Source organism: Heliconius melpomene, chromosome 10 (genome assembly GCF_056956725.1).
Source record: "Heliconius melpomene rosina isolate 202511_hmr_F chromosome 10, ASM5695672v1, whole genome shotgun sequence".
Classification (NCBI taxonomy): Eukaryota; Metazoa; Arthropoda; class Insecta; order Lepidoptera; family Nymphalidae; genus Heliconius; species Heliconius melpomene.
Window position 1 is genome coordinate 2042792 of NC_140398.1, and position 17455 is coordinate 2060246.

Consider the following 17455-nt stretch of genomic DNA (forward strand, 5'->3'; position numbering starts at 1 on the left):
TAAATATTGTTCTGTAAAATGATTATGTTATTAGTACAGGTTCTCAATTGTGTAGTTCAAACGGGCGAAGCCGCGCGCGAGTCGCTAGTTATTATATAATTAGTCTGTGTTAATAAATCAAAGATTATCACTTCAGGGTTTTTTCCCGTGACCTGTACCTATTATATTTAGAATTTATTATTCATATTGTATTGGTGTATTATCTAGTATATAACTTCAAGAAAACCTTTACACAATGACTTGAAAACTCTTTGTTTCATATTTCTTGAATAATCGTGACTGAACCGTTATTTCACGTAAGCGTTGTTGATTGAAAATTTTAATTTCAATAGGTAGTCATATTTTACATTTAAAGTACAATAAAGTTATGTATTTCTTATTGGAAATGAATACTATATTAATGAAAAGTAATTTCCCTTTATTATTATAACAAAAGTTTGTTAACAAAATAATTTTAAATTTGTCCAAAAGATTTTTAGGTACTAAATCCATTAAATAATCGCATTTTCTACTTTAACAAATTAATGAAAATTATATTCACTTTAAAATCAAACGAATTTAGTAAAAACAACATAACGTCTTTGGCAATAAAGCTTTAATAAATACAGTAATTTATTTACAAACTTAATTTTAAAAATGGCAAGCGATTATAAAAATATTTAAAAACACTTAATATCTTCCATATATGGTTATAGTGAAATTGAATCCATGATTTCTTTGACTCTTCAGCTTTATCTTCACGAATCTCTGCCCCACACCTCCTGCTGAGATGGTGGGGTAACCACCATAACCGTCTACATAGTGGTCCTTTATGAAAATGGCTTTGATATAAGCGAAATTGTGCTGTCCAGCCTCGGGATACTCAATGGAGCTGGTTCTGACGATCAATGGGATACCATATTTGTATTCATTTACTTTATATATGACAACGTCTCCGTAACTCGCTTGCCCGATAGCCAAGTCGTGGCTTTGGCTGGCTGCAGCAGCGATCAGGCACAAGATTGATAACACTGTTAGAGCGCCCATTTTTCTCGTTCGTTCGTTTCACACTGAAGTTCTTATGAAACTGATTTGGTTTATATATTTTTGAACGGCTTTATGTAAGAGTATCGCATATTAGTGATTAATGTTTTGTAATTAGCGTGTCGTGAGGTAATGAATCTTTTAATTAGTTTACATTTTAAGACAATAAATTCAAATATCATAGGTTATTTGTTATAAATATATGTGAGTCATACTTAAATCTGTATGTCTTAAATGTTAAGGAATCAATCATGTAAATATATTTCTGACCATTTTTTTTAGCTTCACGTTGGATCCTACTCATAGTAGAGTTGGTAGAAATAACCTGGGAACCTAGTGTTATGACACTCTGTTCCCATTAAGACACTTCCGTTATTTACTTTCCGCCTATTACTCGAAGCGTTGCGTCAGGCGGAACTCGACGTCGTCATAGTCAAATAAAAAAAACATAGTATTTATTATAAAGTATTTGTATTATACAAAATACATAATATTTATATTCATTTTAATGTATTTTTCAGAGTTTATTGCAAAAAAAAAACACAAGTACGTGAATCTGCCCGCAAAATCTGAATGCATCTAACTTGTCAAAGTGTCTGTCTACTTTTAAAATATGCGAGAGATGTATAAAAGAATAATTTTCATAACTTTACATTCATATAAATATTTATAAATACTATTAATATTTTTAATTTTTCCTTTACACTTCTATAGGAAATTTTAGCTTATTCTTGGCACCATTCAGCATAAAGCTATCCAATATTATTCTTTCACTCATTAAGCAACGTGACAAAGGAGCCCCATATCCATCAAGACAAGACACTGTCATATGACGTGATTTCAGTGTCACGTTAAATAAACAAACAGCTTATAAAATAGATGTCTTCGAATATTCCATGACATTGTACTTGCAGGCGAAGTGAGTACATAAAATATTTATATAATGCATCATAATTAGAATAAATAATCATTTATCACGTAATAGTTGTAGGTTCGATTTTCTGATAATATAATGGTTTATGACCATTTCAAATATATTGCAATTTATATTTACTAGGCTTAATGCGGTAAAAGCAAAAGTAACCCGGAAAACTAGTGACACTCCGTTCCATAAGAAATTTAGTCTTTGCATCGTTACCAAAGCGAGGAAATGAAAAAAAAATATATATATTTTATTTCCTAGAGTGATAATCGAACCCTGTCATGTCATGTGGCTTTTTTTTCTTTTATCTGTATAGAAAGAAACTATTAAGTATAAATTACACAGAATATGTTTCATTTATTAAGAAAATTATTAGGAGGCGTAAAATATTAATTTAAATTACTATTGTACTGTTAGGAAATAATTTGTATAAAAAATACCTTCTTTTTGTTAACTTTAATCGATATATACAAAGTAAGTAGGTAGTACATATATTTAGTCTATATATCGGGGACTTTTCCTGTGCTTTGTGAACTTGGGGATGTCCTCATTTCTTGATATTTCTACATACCTAAACAACCTTGTTTACTTTTTATATCTTTAAACACTGATAACAAACTTTACATAAATATGATTCATATTTTCTTATAGATAATTTTCCCATAGTTTAACTTTTGTAAATATTGTGTCTGTGGAGACTAAATGACAGATAACATTTTTGTTTGTTATAAAGTTGTTATATAAATCGTTATCAGTCGTTATAAGAATCATATTTTTTAATAAAATCAAAATCAAATTTAAAACATGTAACACAAATAAAAATAAAATAAAATAAAATAAATAAAATTAACTAGTTAAATTTATTTAATAATAGAAGGCGTAGTTAAATGTTCTTCAGTGACAGATATTCAATGTAGTTGAATAGTGTAATTTTATTAGGACAATCGTTAATTTGAGGCTTAGTTGAAAAGTAATAAGCAATTTTAATCGGTATACTGAATTATTTTTATTACCCCACTTTAGTAAAACTAGGTGCAGCGTTGAGTTTCGCCACTTAACACGCAGTGTCACGAATTTAGGAAATAGAGTATTGTCAATATAATATAATAATGAAACACTACATATAATAATATTTATGCTTGAATTAATTAATACTATAGTTTTGAAATTATAGTTATTTAACATCTATTATTCTAGTTTCGGAGACAAGAGGCCTTTTTTGTTAAAACTACTTAATATTGAAGGTAAAGAGTACATAAAATAAGTCAATTTTCCTTATGAATGATGTCATCGTTGAAGAAACATGAATTTAAAAAAATATTTTTCATATAAGAGTCTTTGCATGAAGAATAATAAAAAAATATATATTATAAAACTATTTATTTCCTAATACTTTCTAGCAAATTGAGCATCAGTATACGCCGGCGCAATCCCACTTTTACTGTGATACCTTTCATTGGGATTTTCGGAGAACACTTCAACTTCGAACTTGTAACCTCTTAATATTGACGGACTTTTTAAACCAACAGTGACACTTTTACCACCAACCCCACCACTTTCAATGATCGCTTTACCATCTTTGTAATCCCTTAGATCAGTTACTACGACGGCAGATATAATTTCGTTGTTTGGAGCGTTGATTATTATATCATCAGTTCTTCTCCATAACGCGGGATCAGATTCCTTTATTTCACCAAAAATCTTCCTTGAGTTCGCCGATGTAAATCCCAAATGAATATCATTTGCCAAAACTAAAGAAAATATGCCAAAAATTAAAACTGTTTGTTGCAACATATTGAAAATCATAAGAATTCTAGAAAATGAATAGAGCAAATGATGAATTTAGAAGTACGCGGCTCTCTTATACTTTAGTAACGGAAGATTTGTATGAGATCATAATTTGACACCAAACAGCTAAATATTGTATTTTGTGGAACTATTATTATGGTGAAGAATCTAATTTTACGTGGAAATAATATAACGATATTCCGACTTCACTCAAGTCGTTGAAAAAAAATCAATCATTTTATGAAATTTGGTTCGGTTGTGCATTTTTTAAAGAAAAGTGTATGTAAAGTGAAAATAAAATGTTCCTTAGTAAAATGATGAATTAAGGTAAGGACGAGGTAAGGTCTAGACGTTTTGATTGATTAATTATGCAAATAGGCCCTAATCACTTGCCATTGTGGGCATTCACGTCTTCATATTTCTATTTAATTACTAAATAACTTTCTTTTACGATTTTTACTATTTTTATTAAATACTATAGAATGTTATTTATATTTTGATCAGAAGTTTCGGGTCCTGCCTCAAAAATTATCTCATGAATGCTTAATATATTATGCATAGCAAAAACAGTATAATATATATTTTACTAATTCGGTCTTAATAAGTTTCAAACTTTAAAATAATTAATAAACGGACTGACATACAACAAAATCCAAATTAGTATTAGTTGTCTCAAGTTATGGTTCCCATAGGCATAACTTTTATAGAATTCAATTAACACTTCGAGCTCTTCAAACGATATTACGTATTCACACCTACTTGTGAATTCACCGTGATCTTAGAATCCATATTTAAGTCACTAAAATTTAAAACATTTTCAACTGTGGACGTATTTAAAATGTCCAAAATAATAATTGTTGTGTTATCATTAATTGTTTATTGTGAAACTCATGATTTATTTCTCGGATATCCAGACGTATCATCTAAGATTGTTTATAGTAAAGTCCACCAAGAAAACCCAGCCTTGTGGGTGCGATCGGATACTTTTACTGTGAACTGTACGAAAAATGAAGTTATAAATGCAATAAAAATTTTGGACTTAAGGGAAGATAAGTGGGGGGAAGTCTATATAAAGGGCGGTGGTATCGGTCAAAAGTATGTGATGATAGAACTAAATAGTCCTACTATATTTCGCGGTTTTAATTTCTTAGTTGAAGTTTACGCAATTGAAACGAATAATTTTCTGTACAACCACGGCAAGTGACCTTAACATCAATTATGACGTTGTAACCGGTTCTGTTTGAAATAAAATCTTAAATACTTGTTATTTGTTTCTTTACTATATCTATATATTGCTTTAAAAAATATATTTTTTATGGGCTGATAAATTACTCCACTTAAAGATAGATATCATCCTAATGTCATTGGGAACATCGATACAAAAGCTTTATTCAAATATGCTGTAGTTTTGTAATATTTCGTTATTATTTATAGTTCAATTAAGGTTATTTACGAATAAATATTTTTTTTTATCTAAATACTGCCTATCAATATACTTCCCACATACTCGTCCTTATTTCCCTATATATAAATTACTAAATTACGCACTTGTTTATAATATAGATAGATGATATTTAAATTCACAACTTCTGTGATAGAAATGGCTATCGCGTGTTTATTTTGTATTGCTTTATTATCTTACAATTATAATAGAATACAATTTCTTTGTCTATAGTACAATAAGTTGTATATAGATTATATACCTAATTGTCAATCATCTAGATGTTCTAGATATTTATTCATGAATAATACAAGGAAAATAGTTGCATACATGACGTCACCCAAAGCACCTTAGATCACATACTGCTTACGATAAATATATTATTGTTCCTACATCTGCCCTTGAATCTTGCGAACGTAAGTGTTAAATAAATCAAAATAAACGTGATATATTAATACAGGTATCTATAGCTTTTTTATTTGATTTATGTCATTGGATTCTTGGTTAGTAGCTTTTTTGTCGTATCTTTTTAATTAATGATTAAATTATTAAGAGACAGATAATTAGGAAATACTTAGTCATATAAACACTCCCTCCCCACTCCCAAAAAATCCCTCAAGACTCACGACTAGACTAGATATATACAACACAGAGACTAAATATTCCTAAGAAAGAGTAACACGACTCCCGTATGAACAGAAACAAAGAGAAATAATTGGTGTATAAGGTGTTGAAATTCAACACGGATTTATTAAATACTTAACTAGTACTTCCAAAAGGCATTATGGAATATCCGTCCACTTTTGTGCATATTTTTTAGAAAACACAGTTAACTTGTGTTTTTGAAAATTAAACTTAAAATTGTTATCCTTTTTTATATAAACAAAATAAATTGCATATTACCCAAAACTAGGTACAGCGATCTACTTAGTTTACTTAAGATAAATACGCATCAATGTCAAAATTATACATTTAAACTAAGTTAATTTTAAGGTTATAAAAATTTGTTTATACTTAACACAAAGAAACTGGTTCCATTACATTTTTCTGCCTTTGCATAATATAAAAACAATATAAACATATTGCACACACTACAAATAATAATGAAAATATCCATAATAAAACACAAATTGTTAAAAAAATATTTATTCACATTATAATCACGTTAATCTGTCCATTTCACACTTATGCGTATATTCCTATTAGAAACTTATATCCGGAGCCTCTCTCGCTTTTCAATTTGATATTTACAAAAGGAAAACCTATTCCTCCTCTAGTGATAGAGGGTTCAGCCAAACCGTTATCCAAATCCTGTATCGTAATACCCTTAATTTTCTGATCACCCACTGGATATTCGAAGTAAACTTCCTGTTCTCTCTTAAACAAGGGTATTCCAGTAGCTTCCATTGTTTTCTCGTAAACTCTCCTTACACCTTTATATTCACTGACGTCTCCAACTATGACGGACTTTGCAAATGTAATAGAAATGAAGGCACAAAATAAGAGCGTTCTTAGGAACATGTTGATCGTTTCAATTAATGTTGTGAAGTAACACGTTTTGTCACAAGGAGAGAACGGAAGGCCAGGCATGAGTAAGTCCGTATAGAAGCATTGAGGTGGGATTATATGATGTAAATGAAAAATAAATAAATGGAAAATATAATATTATTTTATTAAAATTGTTTGTTTATATACGAGTACCTTACCAATTAAGTTAGTGCCTATTATTTGTGTAATCGTTTTTTAATCTGTCTTAAATGTACAGGCTGAGACGTACGAGCGGCTCGTATGTTGTAAAATTTATATATGTAATAAAATCTTTACTTTAATATACAATAAATAAAAAATATATATTTATTATGAAAATTCAATAAAAAAATAATTTAATATAACTTGATATTAACAATGACTTATAAAAGTTATAGACAAGTCAGTGGGAGGAGGCACGAGTACGACTGACATTTCTACAAATGTCCATCATCTTTTGATAAATATTGGATTGGATTGTAAATACGATATAAGTAGTACAGATACGCAGTTCTATAATTTGTAGCATGATCTATACAAAATACATTTACACAGTACTCTTCGTTATTTATATAAAATAGTATAGTTGTTATAGTACTGCAAAAAATAAATAAAAAATAAATATAAATAGCACACCGCCATATAAACCTCACTTAGAACGTCCATTTACATTATCGTATCAACAAAACTGGACGCCGGGCAGAGGTCACTTATCAGACCATTTGCAAATTATACGAATAACATCTCTACTACTCTGAGATAGGTATCACTGTTAGATTCATTTTAGTAATGTATTGCCTCGGTTTCACGCTAGCACGGTGGATGCACGCGGCTTTGCGTGCTTCAATACAGTATAGCTTTTATAGTGATTGAGGTAAATGCTGTATGGTTGTGAATGGGAAATATATGGAATGGTGAGGCCAGTCTTGGCGCAGAAACAAAGTGTGACTGTAAACGAGACTGGTCGTGGGTTTGATCCCTACTCGAAGAAATGGAATATTTATTTAAATGTATATGTCTATTTCTTCGCTCTGGTGTCGAGGCAAAACGCGGCGTTGAGTTCCCCCTCGATTCCCAGAATTCGTCAGAATATCTCCTACCCCAGTGTGTGGGGAATACTTTATATATTTGTATAGTTTTAGTCTGATTGTGTGTATTAAGCCTACATATACATTTAGATCTAATATTACTAGCGAAATGTAGGGGGTAAATTGATAATCTTATTAAATAAACTCAATTTTTTTGGTATTTATAGATGAATCCGTAATTTATTTTATTTCTATAATCCAAATTGTAATCCTAATAGTTATATCATGTATGCAAATTGTATAGGTACTTACAAGAAACAGGTGTTCACGACCATAGCTGTTGCAGTAAGCTCCTTGGTAAGATAATAAACATTTACTAATAGGATTTTAGCTGATACTTATGACTGTAAACGCAATGGTTATGAGTTCAATTTCGACTTTGGAAAATGAAAGCGCAGTGTTGAGTTCTCAACATACAATCTACCGAAAATTCCGTCGGAAAATAGACAATAGAGCGACTTAACACTATTTTTCTTTTGCCTGACCTGATATGTAGGATATATGTACAAATATAATTAATTTTAATTTCCAGTGACAGTCAAATGCTGTCCAACGGTACCCCAAAGATATTAAAATTAAATATAATATATTCATATTCAGCTCTAAACTACATTAAAATAAGGTACTTGATAGGTTTATGTTATTTACGCTACAATATGTATTTATTACTTTGATATTATCATTTTTATCATATGATAATCAAAAACGTATATGCCATACATCTTATCTCAATTTATCAGTCACGAAACTTCACAAATATATTCATATGCCCGACAATAACTAAAGAAGAAAACAAAAAATAACGCAGATTAAATAAGAACTTAATAGGCTGTTTAGTGCTCAACTTGTGCTTATTTAAAAGTGATTAAAAAAATAATAATTTGACATCAAAATGGCGGGAAAAATTGTCATATTTGTGTGTATATTGTTTATCAATCAAGTGTGTTCAGATAGTGTTTTCGAAGGATCGAGGTTAGATGGCGACGGTTTAATACATAAAAGTGAACATGTAAAAATACCATATTTTATTCGATCTACAGACATTGCATTTCCAAAATATTATGAAGATAATAATAATATAATTACAGCTATTAATATTATAGACAATTCAGAAGAAGGAGCTATGGCTGAAGTCGATTACGGTGGCGTCGGTTTCATGTATGCAAATATTCATTTGAGAAGTGATTTTTGGCATGGTTTTAATTTTACAGTGGAAATTTATGGTATTCAATTGAATTGAATACATTATTATTTCATGTTTTATATTATTTCGCCATTAAAGTTATTTATAGTTTAACATCAATAAAAGAATATCTTTATCTTTATCTATAAAAATATTTATTTACCTACTTAAATTAATTCTACAATTGTTAAAAAAAATTAAGAAAATTAAACAGAGTGTATATTATTGTCCAGTCATCTTTTAATATTATGTACAAAGAATGATGATATGATGTAAATCAATAAAAATAAAACAAGACGAGAAGTTTTTAACTCTCACGCCTTGTCTTTTTACATAGCAACGAAGTATATAAACAAAATAATTGTGAATTTTAAAATACTTATTCAATATGTTTTATAACTCTAAAGGGCCGTCGTGGCTCAATGGAGCAGCGTTTGCTTGTAAACGTTATGAGTGTTGGTTCAGTTTCCATAGTATATGGGGTGCTATGTCGGTTACCTCCTCGTGGAGCACCCTGGGCAACGGGACGGGCAGCAGCATCACAGTCGTGGTGCTGCTGCTCGTCGCGGCTAATAAACCGACACGCGGGAATGCGCTCCGGCGCTCTGTATTGTAAGAGTTGTCCCGTGAGCGCATTGTAGGGAGGGACCCCTGTGATGGCTCTGCGCGCACGCGCTAGGTCATTGTTGAGGTATGGCGGGTTTGGCGTGCGCTTACCCCGCCGTCGGACAGAGCAGTGCTCTCCGTCCTTCGTAATCCCGTGAATGGTATCTGTGGTCATGTCTCGCGGCCACGCACAGGACCGAGGGTCTTGCCTTCACCGGCCGGACTGCGAGGAAGAAAACCTCTATAAAAAATTACCCCAACCCAAGCGGCGAAGCAGCGCGAGGGGTTCATGGCTGATGGGATGATCAGTCGCTACTGCTGGTCCCGCCAGGGTACCGGCCGACACCCGTGGCGTATAAGGCTTATCCAAGTACAGGGGGCACTACTTGGATGGACTGTTCTTCCCCCATACTCGTGGGAACTTTATGGAAAAAGAAAAAACAAACCCAACAACAAATGACGGTAACGTGGGAGTTTTAGAGTCCGGTTCGGACTCGGGAGCGGTACAGAGTACCCGACGTAAGCGCAAAACTAACAAATCTCAGTCTGGCTCGGAAATTGAGGCAATACCTGGCTCCAAATGCCATACGGCAACTAGAGGAAGGCCTCCGAAAGCCCGAGGCGCTGCACAAACACGCGCTCGTAAAGAGCAGAGGCAGCGTGTGGAGAAAGCACGCGAAAAAGATTATGATTTGGAGAGGAGTCTTTCGGACTGGGCATCTCAGCATAAGTCTGCACAGACAACCGACGTAGAGAGCGTCTCGGGGGTGGAAGATAGACGGGATGCTTACCTGTGTTCTGCTGACGAGCTACGCAAACACGCAGGACAACGTGCAGCCTCCATACTGCAAGTAGCAATGAAGTCTGGCAACCTTAAGGGCACATATGTGCGCAAACTCAAGGAAGCTGCAGCATCCCTCACTGAGATTGTTGAGGCACTAGTCACTCGTACTGAGAGTGAGGAAGTACGCCGCGTACGCGAGGAGAATCGGCGGCTGACTGTGGAAGTGGATAAACTTAGATCGGAGCTCCAGGCACACAGCAAGGAGGTGCAGAGTCTAAGGTTGACACTTGATAACTCGCAAAATTCGGCCCAGGCGGTTTCGGCGCCTACTCATGATGTTAATGAAGGAATGCTTGAAAGGCTGAAGCGCACCATCATCAGCTCTGTGGGAACCTTGATTGATGCTCGTTTTGCCGGCATCGAAGAACGCCTTCTTCCTGCAAGACCTTTGCGTCCCCCTTTAGCACATGAGCGACGTCAAAGAGGGATAGCAATATCGACGGAGATAGTGGACACTGAGACTGAAGCTCAACGCCAACCTAAACAGAAAAAGACCACAGGCCGTGTTCAAGCTCCGGTAGCTAGGAATGATGCACTAATGACTGAAACTTGTCCTGAGTTAGTTTCAGGCAGCACTGTCGCCGAGATTGTGGAGGAAGTGGGTGGTTCCTGGAATACAGCTGTCAAACGGAGTAAGAAAGGGAAGAAATCTTCCTCTACGAACCCCTCTGCATCAAAAACGCCGACATCAGTAGCTGCGAATAGGCAGCCACCACGACCAAAGTTGGCCAAGCCACCTCGCACTAAAGCTGTTATGGTTACTTTGACGACGGAGGCCTTAAGGAAAGGAGTTTCCTATGCCCAGGCCCTGGAACGAGCTCAGCAGGGGATTGATCTGGTGCAGCTAGGCATCACCCAAGGTCTAACGGTGCGCCAGGCAATGTCGGGTGGCCGACTTTTAGAGCTCTCTGCATCATACTCTTCAGAGCAAGCGGACATTCTAGCTGAACGGCTAGGCGTGGTACTAGAGGGAGTGGCTGAAGTCACTAGACCCCACAAAAACGCCTCGTTAAGATTAGTGGGCTTAGATGATTCAGTCACCAAAGAAAAGGTAATAGACGCCGTTGCGAGTACTGGCGGTTGCCCAGTAAACGCTATCACAGTCTCAGATCTATTAATTGGTCCTAGAGGAATGAGGTCAGCTGTGGTGCGATGCCCATGCGAATCAGCTAAAATCATCGTGGAGAAGGGACGGATCTTGGTAGGTTGGAGCTCTGCTAAGGTTCAGGTTCTGGAGGAACGACCTATGCGCTGTTTTAGGTGCCTATCGTTGGGTCATACTAGGCCTCGGTGTCCTTCAACAGTTGTGCGGGAACATCTTTGCTTCCGATGCGGCAGTGAGGGCCACAAGTTTAAAACATGTCAAGCCACACCACATTGCATGATATGCTTCGACGCGAAAAAGCCGGCAGAACACGTTATGGGTAGTGCTGATTGCCACCCACCGCCTGTTAAAGGAACCGAGGCTCTAAACATTGAGGCCTACGTCAGACGTCGAGGCTGTGAGGGCCAGGAGGATATTGCCATGTCATAATGGACAGACAACGAGCACATTTCCTACAGACGAATGCCAATCACTGTGCTGGAGCGCAGGACTTATTACTGCAATCCATAGCAGAGTGGTGCGTCGACATTGCTGTTGTTTGTGAACCATATGTAGTACCGGATAGTGCTAGTTGGCTTGGGGACTTAGATGGCTCCGTCGCTATTATGTCTGGAAATAATACCGGTCGCGCACTCGCACTTGTAGAAAGGGGTTCCGGATATATTGTGGCAGAGTGGGGAGAGTATATTATAATTGGCGTATACTTCTCTCCGAACCGAAGCCTGGCGGAATTAGAATTTTTTCTTGACTCCGTCAGAGCTGCAGTTTGCCGTCAGACACCGAGAAAAATCTTGGTCCTTGGCGACTTTAATGCCAAGTCCCGGGCTTGGGGAAACGTCATCTCCAACAGCAAGGGAGATGCGGTCCAGCTGTGGGCGCTACTTTCCGGATTGTCACTTCTCAACATAGGGACGGCGTTTACTTGCGTACGGCATAATGGAGGGTCCGTGGTGGACCTTACGTTTGCCACCCCAGCTGTCGCACGTAATGTTACAAATTGGAGAGTAGAGACAGAAGTGGAGACCTTATCGGACCATCGTTACATAAGGTTCCAAGTCTCCACCCAGTCAGCATCAGTAACCCAGCCAGTGGGTCCATTTCGTAGATTTCCAAGATGGGCTCTTAGTCAGCTCAACGTGGAACTCGTAAAAGAAGCTTCCATTGTTGCGAAGTGGTGTTCTCAGGGGAACATAGAAGGCTCTGGCTCAAGCGTTAACGAAACAGCAGATCAGATGTGTGAAGCCATGACGGCGGTATGCAATGCGGCCATGCCAAGGGTCCGACGAAGCGTAGTCCGACGCCGAGTATACTGGTGGACGTCCGAAATTGCGGACCTGCGGACGTCATGTAACCGGGCCAGACGGGCATACGTAAGATGCAGGAGGAGAAATGGTGTAGACACTACGCTCCAGGACCAGTTAAAGAGTGTTTACAAGGAAAAGAAAAAGTCTTTACAGCTCGCCATTCGTCTAGCAAAATGCCAAGCGCGGGAAGAGTTATTAGCGAGTCTAAACAGGGATCCGTGGGGGCGCCCATATCTCGCTGCACGAAAAAAATTGCGAGTCCGGAGTGCACCGGTAACGGAGACCCTAACTACAGCCTTCCTCTCACACATTGTTGCAGAGTTGTTCCCAGAGCCACCTACTTTCATCCCCCCTAGGATGGCTCCTCTCTCAGCGCACGAAGGAGAACTTGTGGTGCCTTTAATTACCGAAGAGGAAATGAAAATGGCTCTTCGTAGGCTAAAGACCAAAAAGACGGCTCCAGGACCGGATGGCATTCCAGGGAAAGTCCTGAGCATCGCCCTGGAGTTCCTAAGCAATAATCTTCGGGTATTGTTTGACCAGTGTCTTTCTACTGGGCAGTTCCCGAAGAACTGGAAAGAGGGAAGGTTATGTTTATTGCGTAAGGAGGGTCGTCCTCTGGACTCACCTTCTGCATACCGACCTATAGTACTGCTGAATGAGACGGGCAAGATCTTGGAAAAGATCATCGCCGTTCGTCTCACTCAGCACCTAGAGGAGGTAGGACCGGGTCTGTCAGAGGCCCAGTTCGGGTTCAGAGCCGGTCGTTCCACCATCGACGCTCTTAATGCTTTGAAGACTCGGGCGTTGGCCGCGACTTCACAAGGAGAGGTTCTCCTAGCCGTATCAATAGACGTGATGAATGCCTTTAATAGCCTGCCGTTTGAGACGCTACGAGAGGCACTCCGATACCATGGTGTGCCTTTCTATCTCCGGCGGCTATTGAATGACTACCTTCAGGATAGAGTGATTTTATGGACTGCAGGGGATGGGCAAATCGGTCGTCGAAGAGTCGCTTGTGGGGTTCCACAGGGGTCGGTTTTAGGCCCGGTTCTGTGGAATCTCGGATACGATTGGCTCCTACGTTGTCACCTACCCCACGGGATGAGCGTCATCTGCTACGCTGATGACACTCTTATCACATCCCGAGGTGTAAATTATAATGAGGCGGCACGTCTGGCTGAATTCGGCATCGCTCGTATTATTGACCGTATTGAATCGCTGGGTCTCAGGGTTTCCAGTTCAAAAACGGAGGCCCTACTGTTTCATGGTCCACGCAAGGGACCACCCCGTGGGGCCACTCTTTCCATTCAGGGACAGGAGGTGGAATTACGGGCTCAGATGAAATATCTGGGTCTGATCCTGGACAGTCGATGGTCGTTTTCGTCGCACTTCGCTCAACTTGTACCAAAGCTTGTGAATACCGCAGGGGCCCTCGGTAGATTACTACCGAATATTGGAGGTCCGGATTACACATGTCGACGGCTATATGTTGGCGTGTTGAGATCTATGGCGCTGTACGGGGCTCCCGTGTGGGTGGATTCTCTCACCGTTCGTAACAGGACTCAACTGCGAAAAGCGCAACGGGTCATAGCGGTGAGAGCTATTCGGGGCTACCGTACAGTGTCATGGACGGCGGCTACTCTCTTGGCGAGTGATCCGCCTTGGGAGTTACACGCGGAAGTACTCGCTAAAGTCCATGCTTTCCGTACAAGTGAGCGGTCGCGAGGGGAACGATCATCAATGGAGGAAATCGTGCGGATCAGGAGAAGGGCAGACGAAGCCCTGATCCGACGATGGAAGTTGGACCTGGGATGCCCGGCGGCAGGTCTTTTTACGGTGGAAGCGATTCGCCCACACCTGGAACGCTGGTTCTTAAGAAACTTTGGGGTCCTTACATTTAGATTGGTGCAGATACTGACTGGGCACGGTTGCTTTGGCAAATACCTGCACCAGATTGCACGTCGGGAGGTGTCGCCGTCGTGCCATGAGTGTAATGCACCCGTGGACTCAGCGCACCATACTTTGGTCGAGTGTCCTGCATGGGATCCACAGCGCCACGCTTTGGTGGCTGTAATAGGTGGCGACCTCTCACTACCCAGTGTGGTGAGGGCCATGCTGGATAGTGAGAGGAACTGGTCTGCCATGGTCTCCTTCTGTGAATCTGTCATGGCATTGAAGGAGGCCGCGGAGCGGCTCCGTGAGTCAAGAGCGACCGCAGACTCGCTCCGACGTCGGAGGACAGGTGGCAGGAGGAGACAGTACCTGCATCTCCAACAACCCTAGACATCCTAGGAGGAAGGTCTTTGTACACTCAGCGATGGTGGCGCGCAATAGGCGGGCCTACCACCGAGGCGTCGTAGTAGCATACGCGAGTGATCCTGCGGCGTCTCAATTTAGGTGGTGAGGTTTCCGCTGGGTTTTAGTGGGTAGTATCGTATTGCCACGGTGAGTCCCACAGTACCACCAGAACATATTTGTCCTGCGGACGGATGGTCTGCGTAAAAGCATTTCCCAGCGTCAAAAAAAAAAAAAAAAAAAGTTTCCATAGTATATAGTAGGGGAATTAATAATATAATGCAACAAGCGAGTAAAAGCACTTTCTCGCTCTAAGATTAAAATATAATAAAAAATTACATAATATTTACTTAATGAAAAATGTCTATTCACCCCCAAATAAAGTCAGAAAAGAGTTCTAGTTCTATTTAATCGCTATAGCTATTTATAAATCACATTTACGATATATCCTGGTATTGGAGGTAGATATATTAAAAGTTTATTTATTGCCCTAATATAAGATACGAGCTAAGAAATATGGAGCGAGGCCTGTTGAAAATAACCCGATATCAATTGTACTTTTAATTTTATATTACTGGAGTTGAGACCATTCCTGTTTACTTAATGAAGGTGAGTGTTGAATTGAATAGTTCCTTTTTTAGTTGTAACTTTATGTAATGAATATAGAGATTTTGTAACTTTCTCATTCTTCAGTTACATCTTGGCTAACCTATCCCGCATAAAACAGAGCAGACAGAGGGAACCAAGTGTTAAGAGGAGTGGAGTTCCCCATTTTCCGCCGAATTCTGGAGGCAATGAGTGTTGAGTGGTGGAACTCAACGCTGCACTTTGCCTCGACACCAGAGCGGTACTTTAAGTCGTGATCGTGAATGGAAAATCCCGTTTTTCCCACCCCCGTAGCAATTTCGACAAAGTTAGCGCCCGCCTACACTCCTCACCTCAACTTTCTAAGGCCAATAAATTCGTCTGTCCGTTGTCTAGGAAGACATTCAGTAACGAATGATTTACAGATTGATTTTTAGATATATTTTTTCTCTGTACGATATATTACCTCAGGAGTTAAGTAGTGCTGTAGTAAGTAGACAAAAGGTGGTAGGTAGTAAGTTCCACCACCAAACAGCAATGTATCGAAAATTGGGATAAAAGTGGATAAAACTTTTAATGTTCACTGTTATATCAACACAAAAAAAGATAAATGAGAATAATTTTTTTAATACTTGGTAATTGAAAGCAATAAATATGTACAATATAAATATAAATATTAAATAAATTAATTAAATTAAAAATTAAAAACTTATAAAATATATAATTATCTGCTCTATACGCTTCCAAAAACGAAACGTGAATATAATAGACCGTTACAACAGTGAAGTGGTCTAATGAGGGTATACCATGGGAACCCGTGGACCGGTTATGTTTGTTTTTGTTAATTTGGAATTCCTCCATTTGTACGGAAAAGATTTATTTCAAAATATAGTATATTGAAAGCTTTAACTTCGAAAATTTGATATTTATTATGTTTATTAAAAAATTTTTACAACATATACCTAGAATATTTATGAATGTTTGTTACACAAGTACCGTAAGTTACACTGAAAATGATATATCGTCACTGATTTTCATTTTGACGCTATTTTATATTATTACACAGTAAATACTTTATCTTGCAAGTACTGAATATTGATTCATTTATATTTTTTACAATTTTGTTTGTCTTATCAATAAATAAGATAAGAATATTTTAATAATTTTCGGGCCTGACGGTTCAACGGTATCCTCCTTCCATTCCACAGTCACATCAAATTTTATTACGATAAAACCGGTCAAGCCATGTCAGACTCGCAAATGAGGGGTTCCGCAGTAGCAAATAAAAAAATCTTCAAATGCTTTTTTAATATCATGTAATTTTTACCGACTTAAAAAAAAGAGGAGGTCTCAATTCGACTTATTACATCAATACCAATAAGAACTACTCTTGCAACATCTTTTACCCCTCAGTTACATGTATATAGCTGTAGCTGGAGTAGTACCTTTAATAGTTTTACTTTTCAAAATCATACTACATAATTTTGTGGCGGTTCATAAAACACGCCTAATGTCTAAATCAGCAGTACCCAATTAACTCGCCAAAAAACTATATCCTCCAAGTAAAATGACTGTGGCGCACGGATGGACAGACAGTTCCGTTTTTGCCATTTTTCTACGGAACCCTCCGAGTAACGACAATTATCTATTGTCATATCTCAATTGTCATTATTATAATGTGCTATATTTTTTTAATTATCAGATAATGATATAAACACTATCAATCAAATAGATATGTTCA

The 17455-nt window shown here is 37.7% G+C and overlaps 4 protein-coding genes across 5 annotated transcripts in view; all 4 read right to left on the reverse strand.

Moving 5' to 3' along the window:
* LOC146535129 (protein Wnt-5b-like) overlaps positions 1–17455 on the reverse strand; it is a 48359-nt gene that overhangs the window by 20218 nt on the left and 10686 nt on the right. The window lies entirely within an intron of this gene.
* Positions 398–1067, reverse strand: LOC146535130 (putative salivary secreted peptide). The gene has a single exon (XM_085191872.1). It carries the CDS (start codon positions 1024–1026, stop codon positions 670–672), a length of 357 nt encoding a protein of 118 aa, XP_085047998.1. The 5' UTR covers positions 1027–1067; the 3' UTR covers positions 398–669.
* LOC146535131 (uncharacterized) lies at positions 3309–5751 on the reverse strand. The gene has a single exon (XM_085191584.1). It carries the CDS (start codon positions 3749–3751, stop codon positions 3332–3334), a length of 420 nt encoding a protein of 139 aa, XP_085047710.1. The 5' UTR covers positions 3752–5751; the 3' UTR covers positions 3309–3331.
* On the reverse strand, positions 6305–6742 carry LOC146535132 (uncharacterized). The gene has a single exon (XM_085191585.1). The coding sequence runs from the start codon at positions 6693–6695 to the stop codon at positions 6360–6362; it is 336 nt and encodes a 111-aa protein (XP_085047711.1). The 5' UTR covers positions 6696–6742; the 3' UTR covers positions 6305–6359.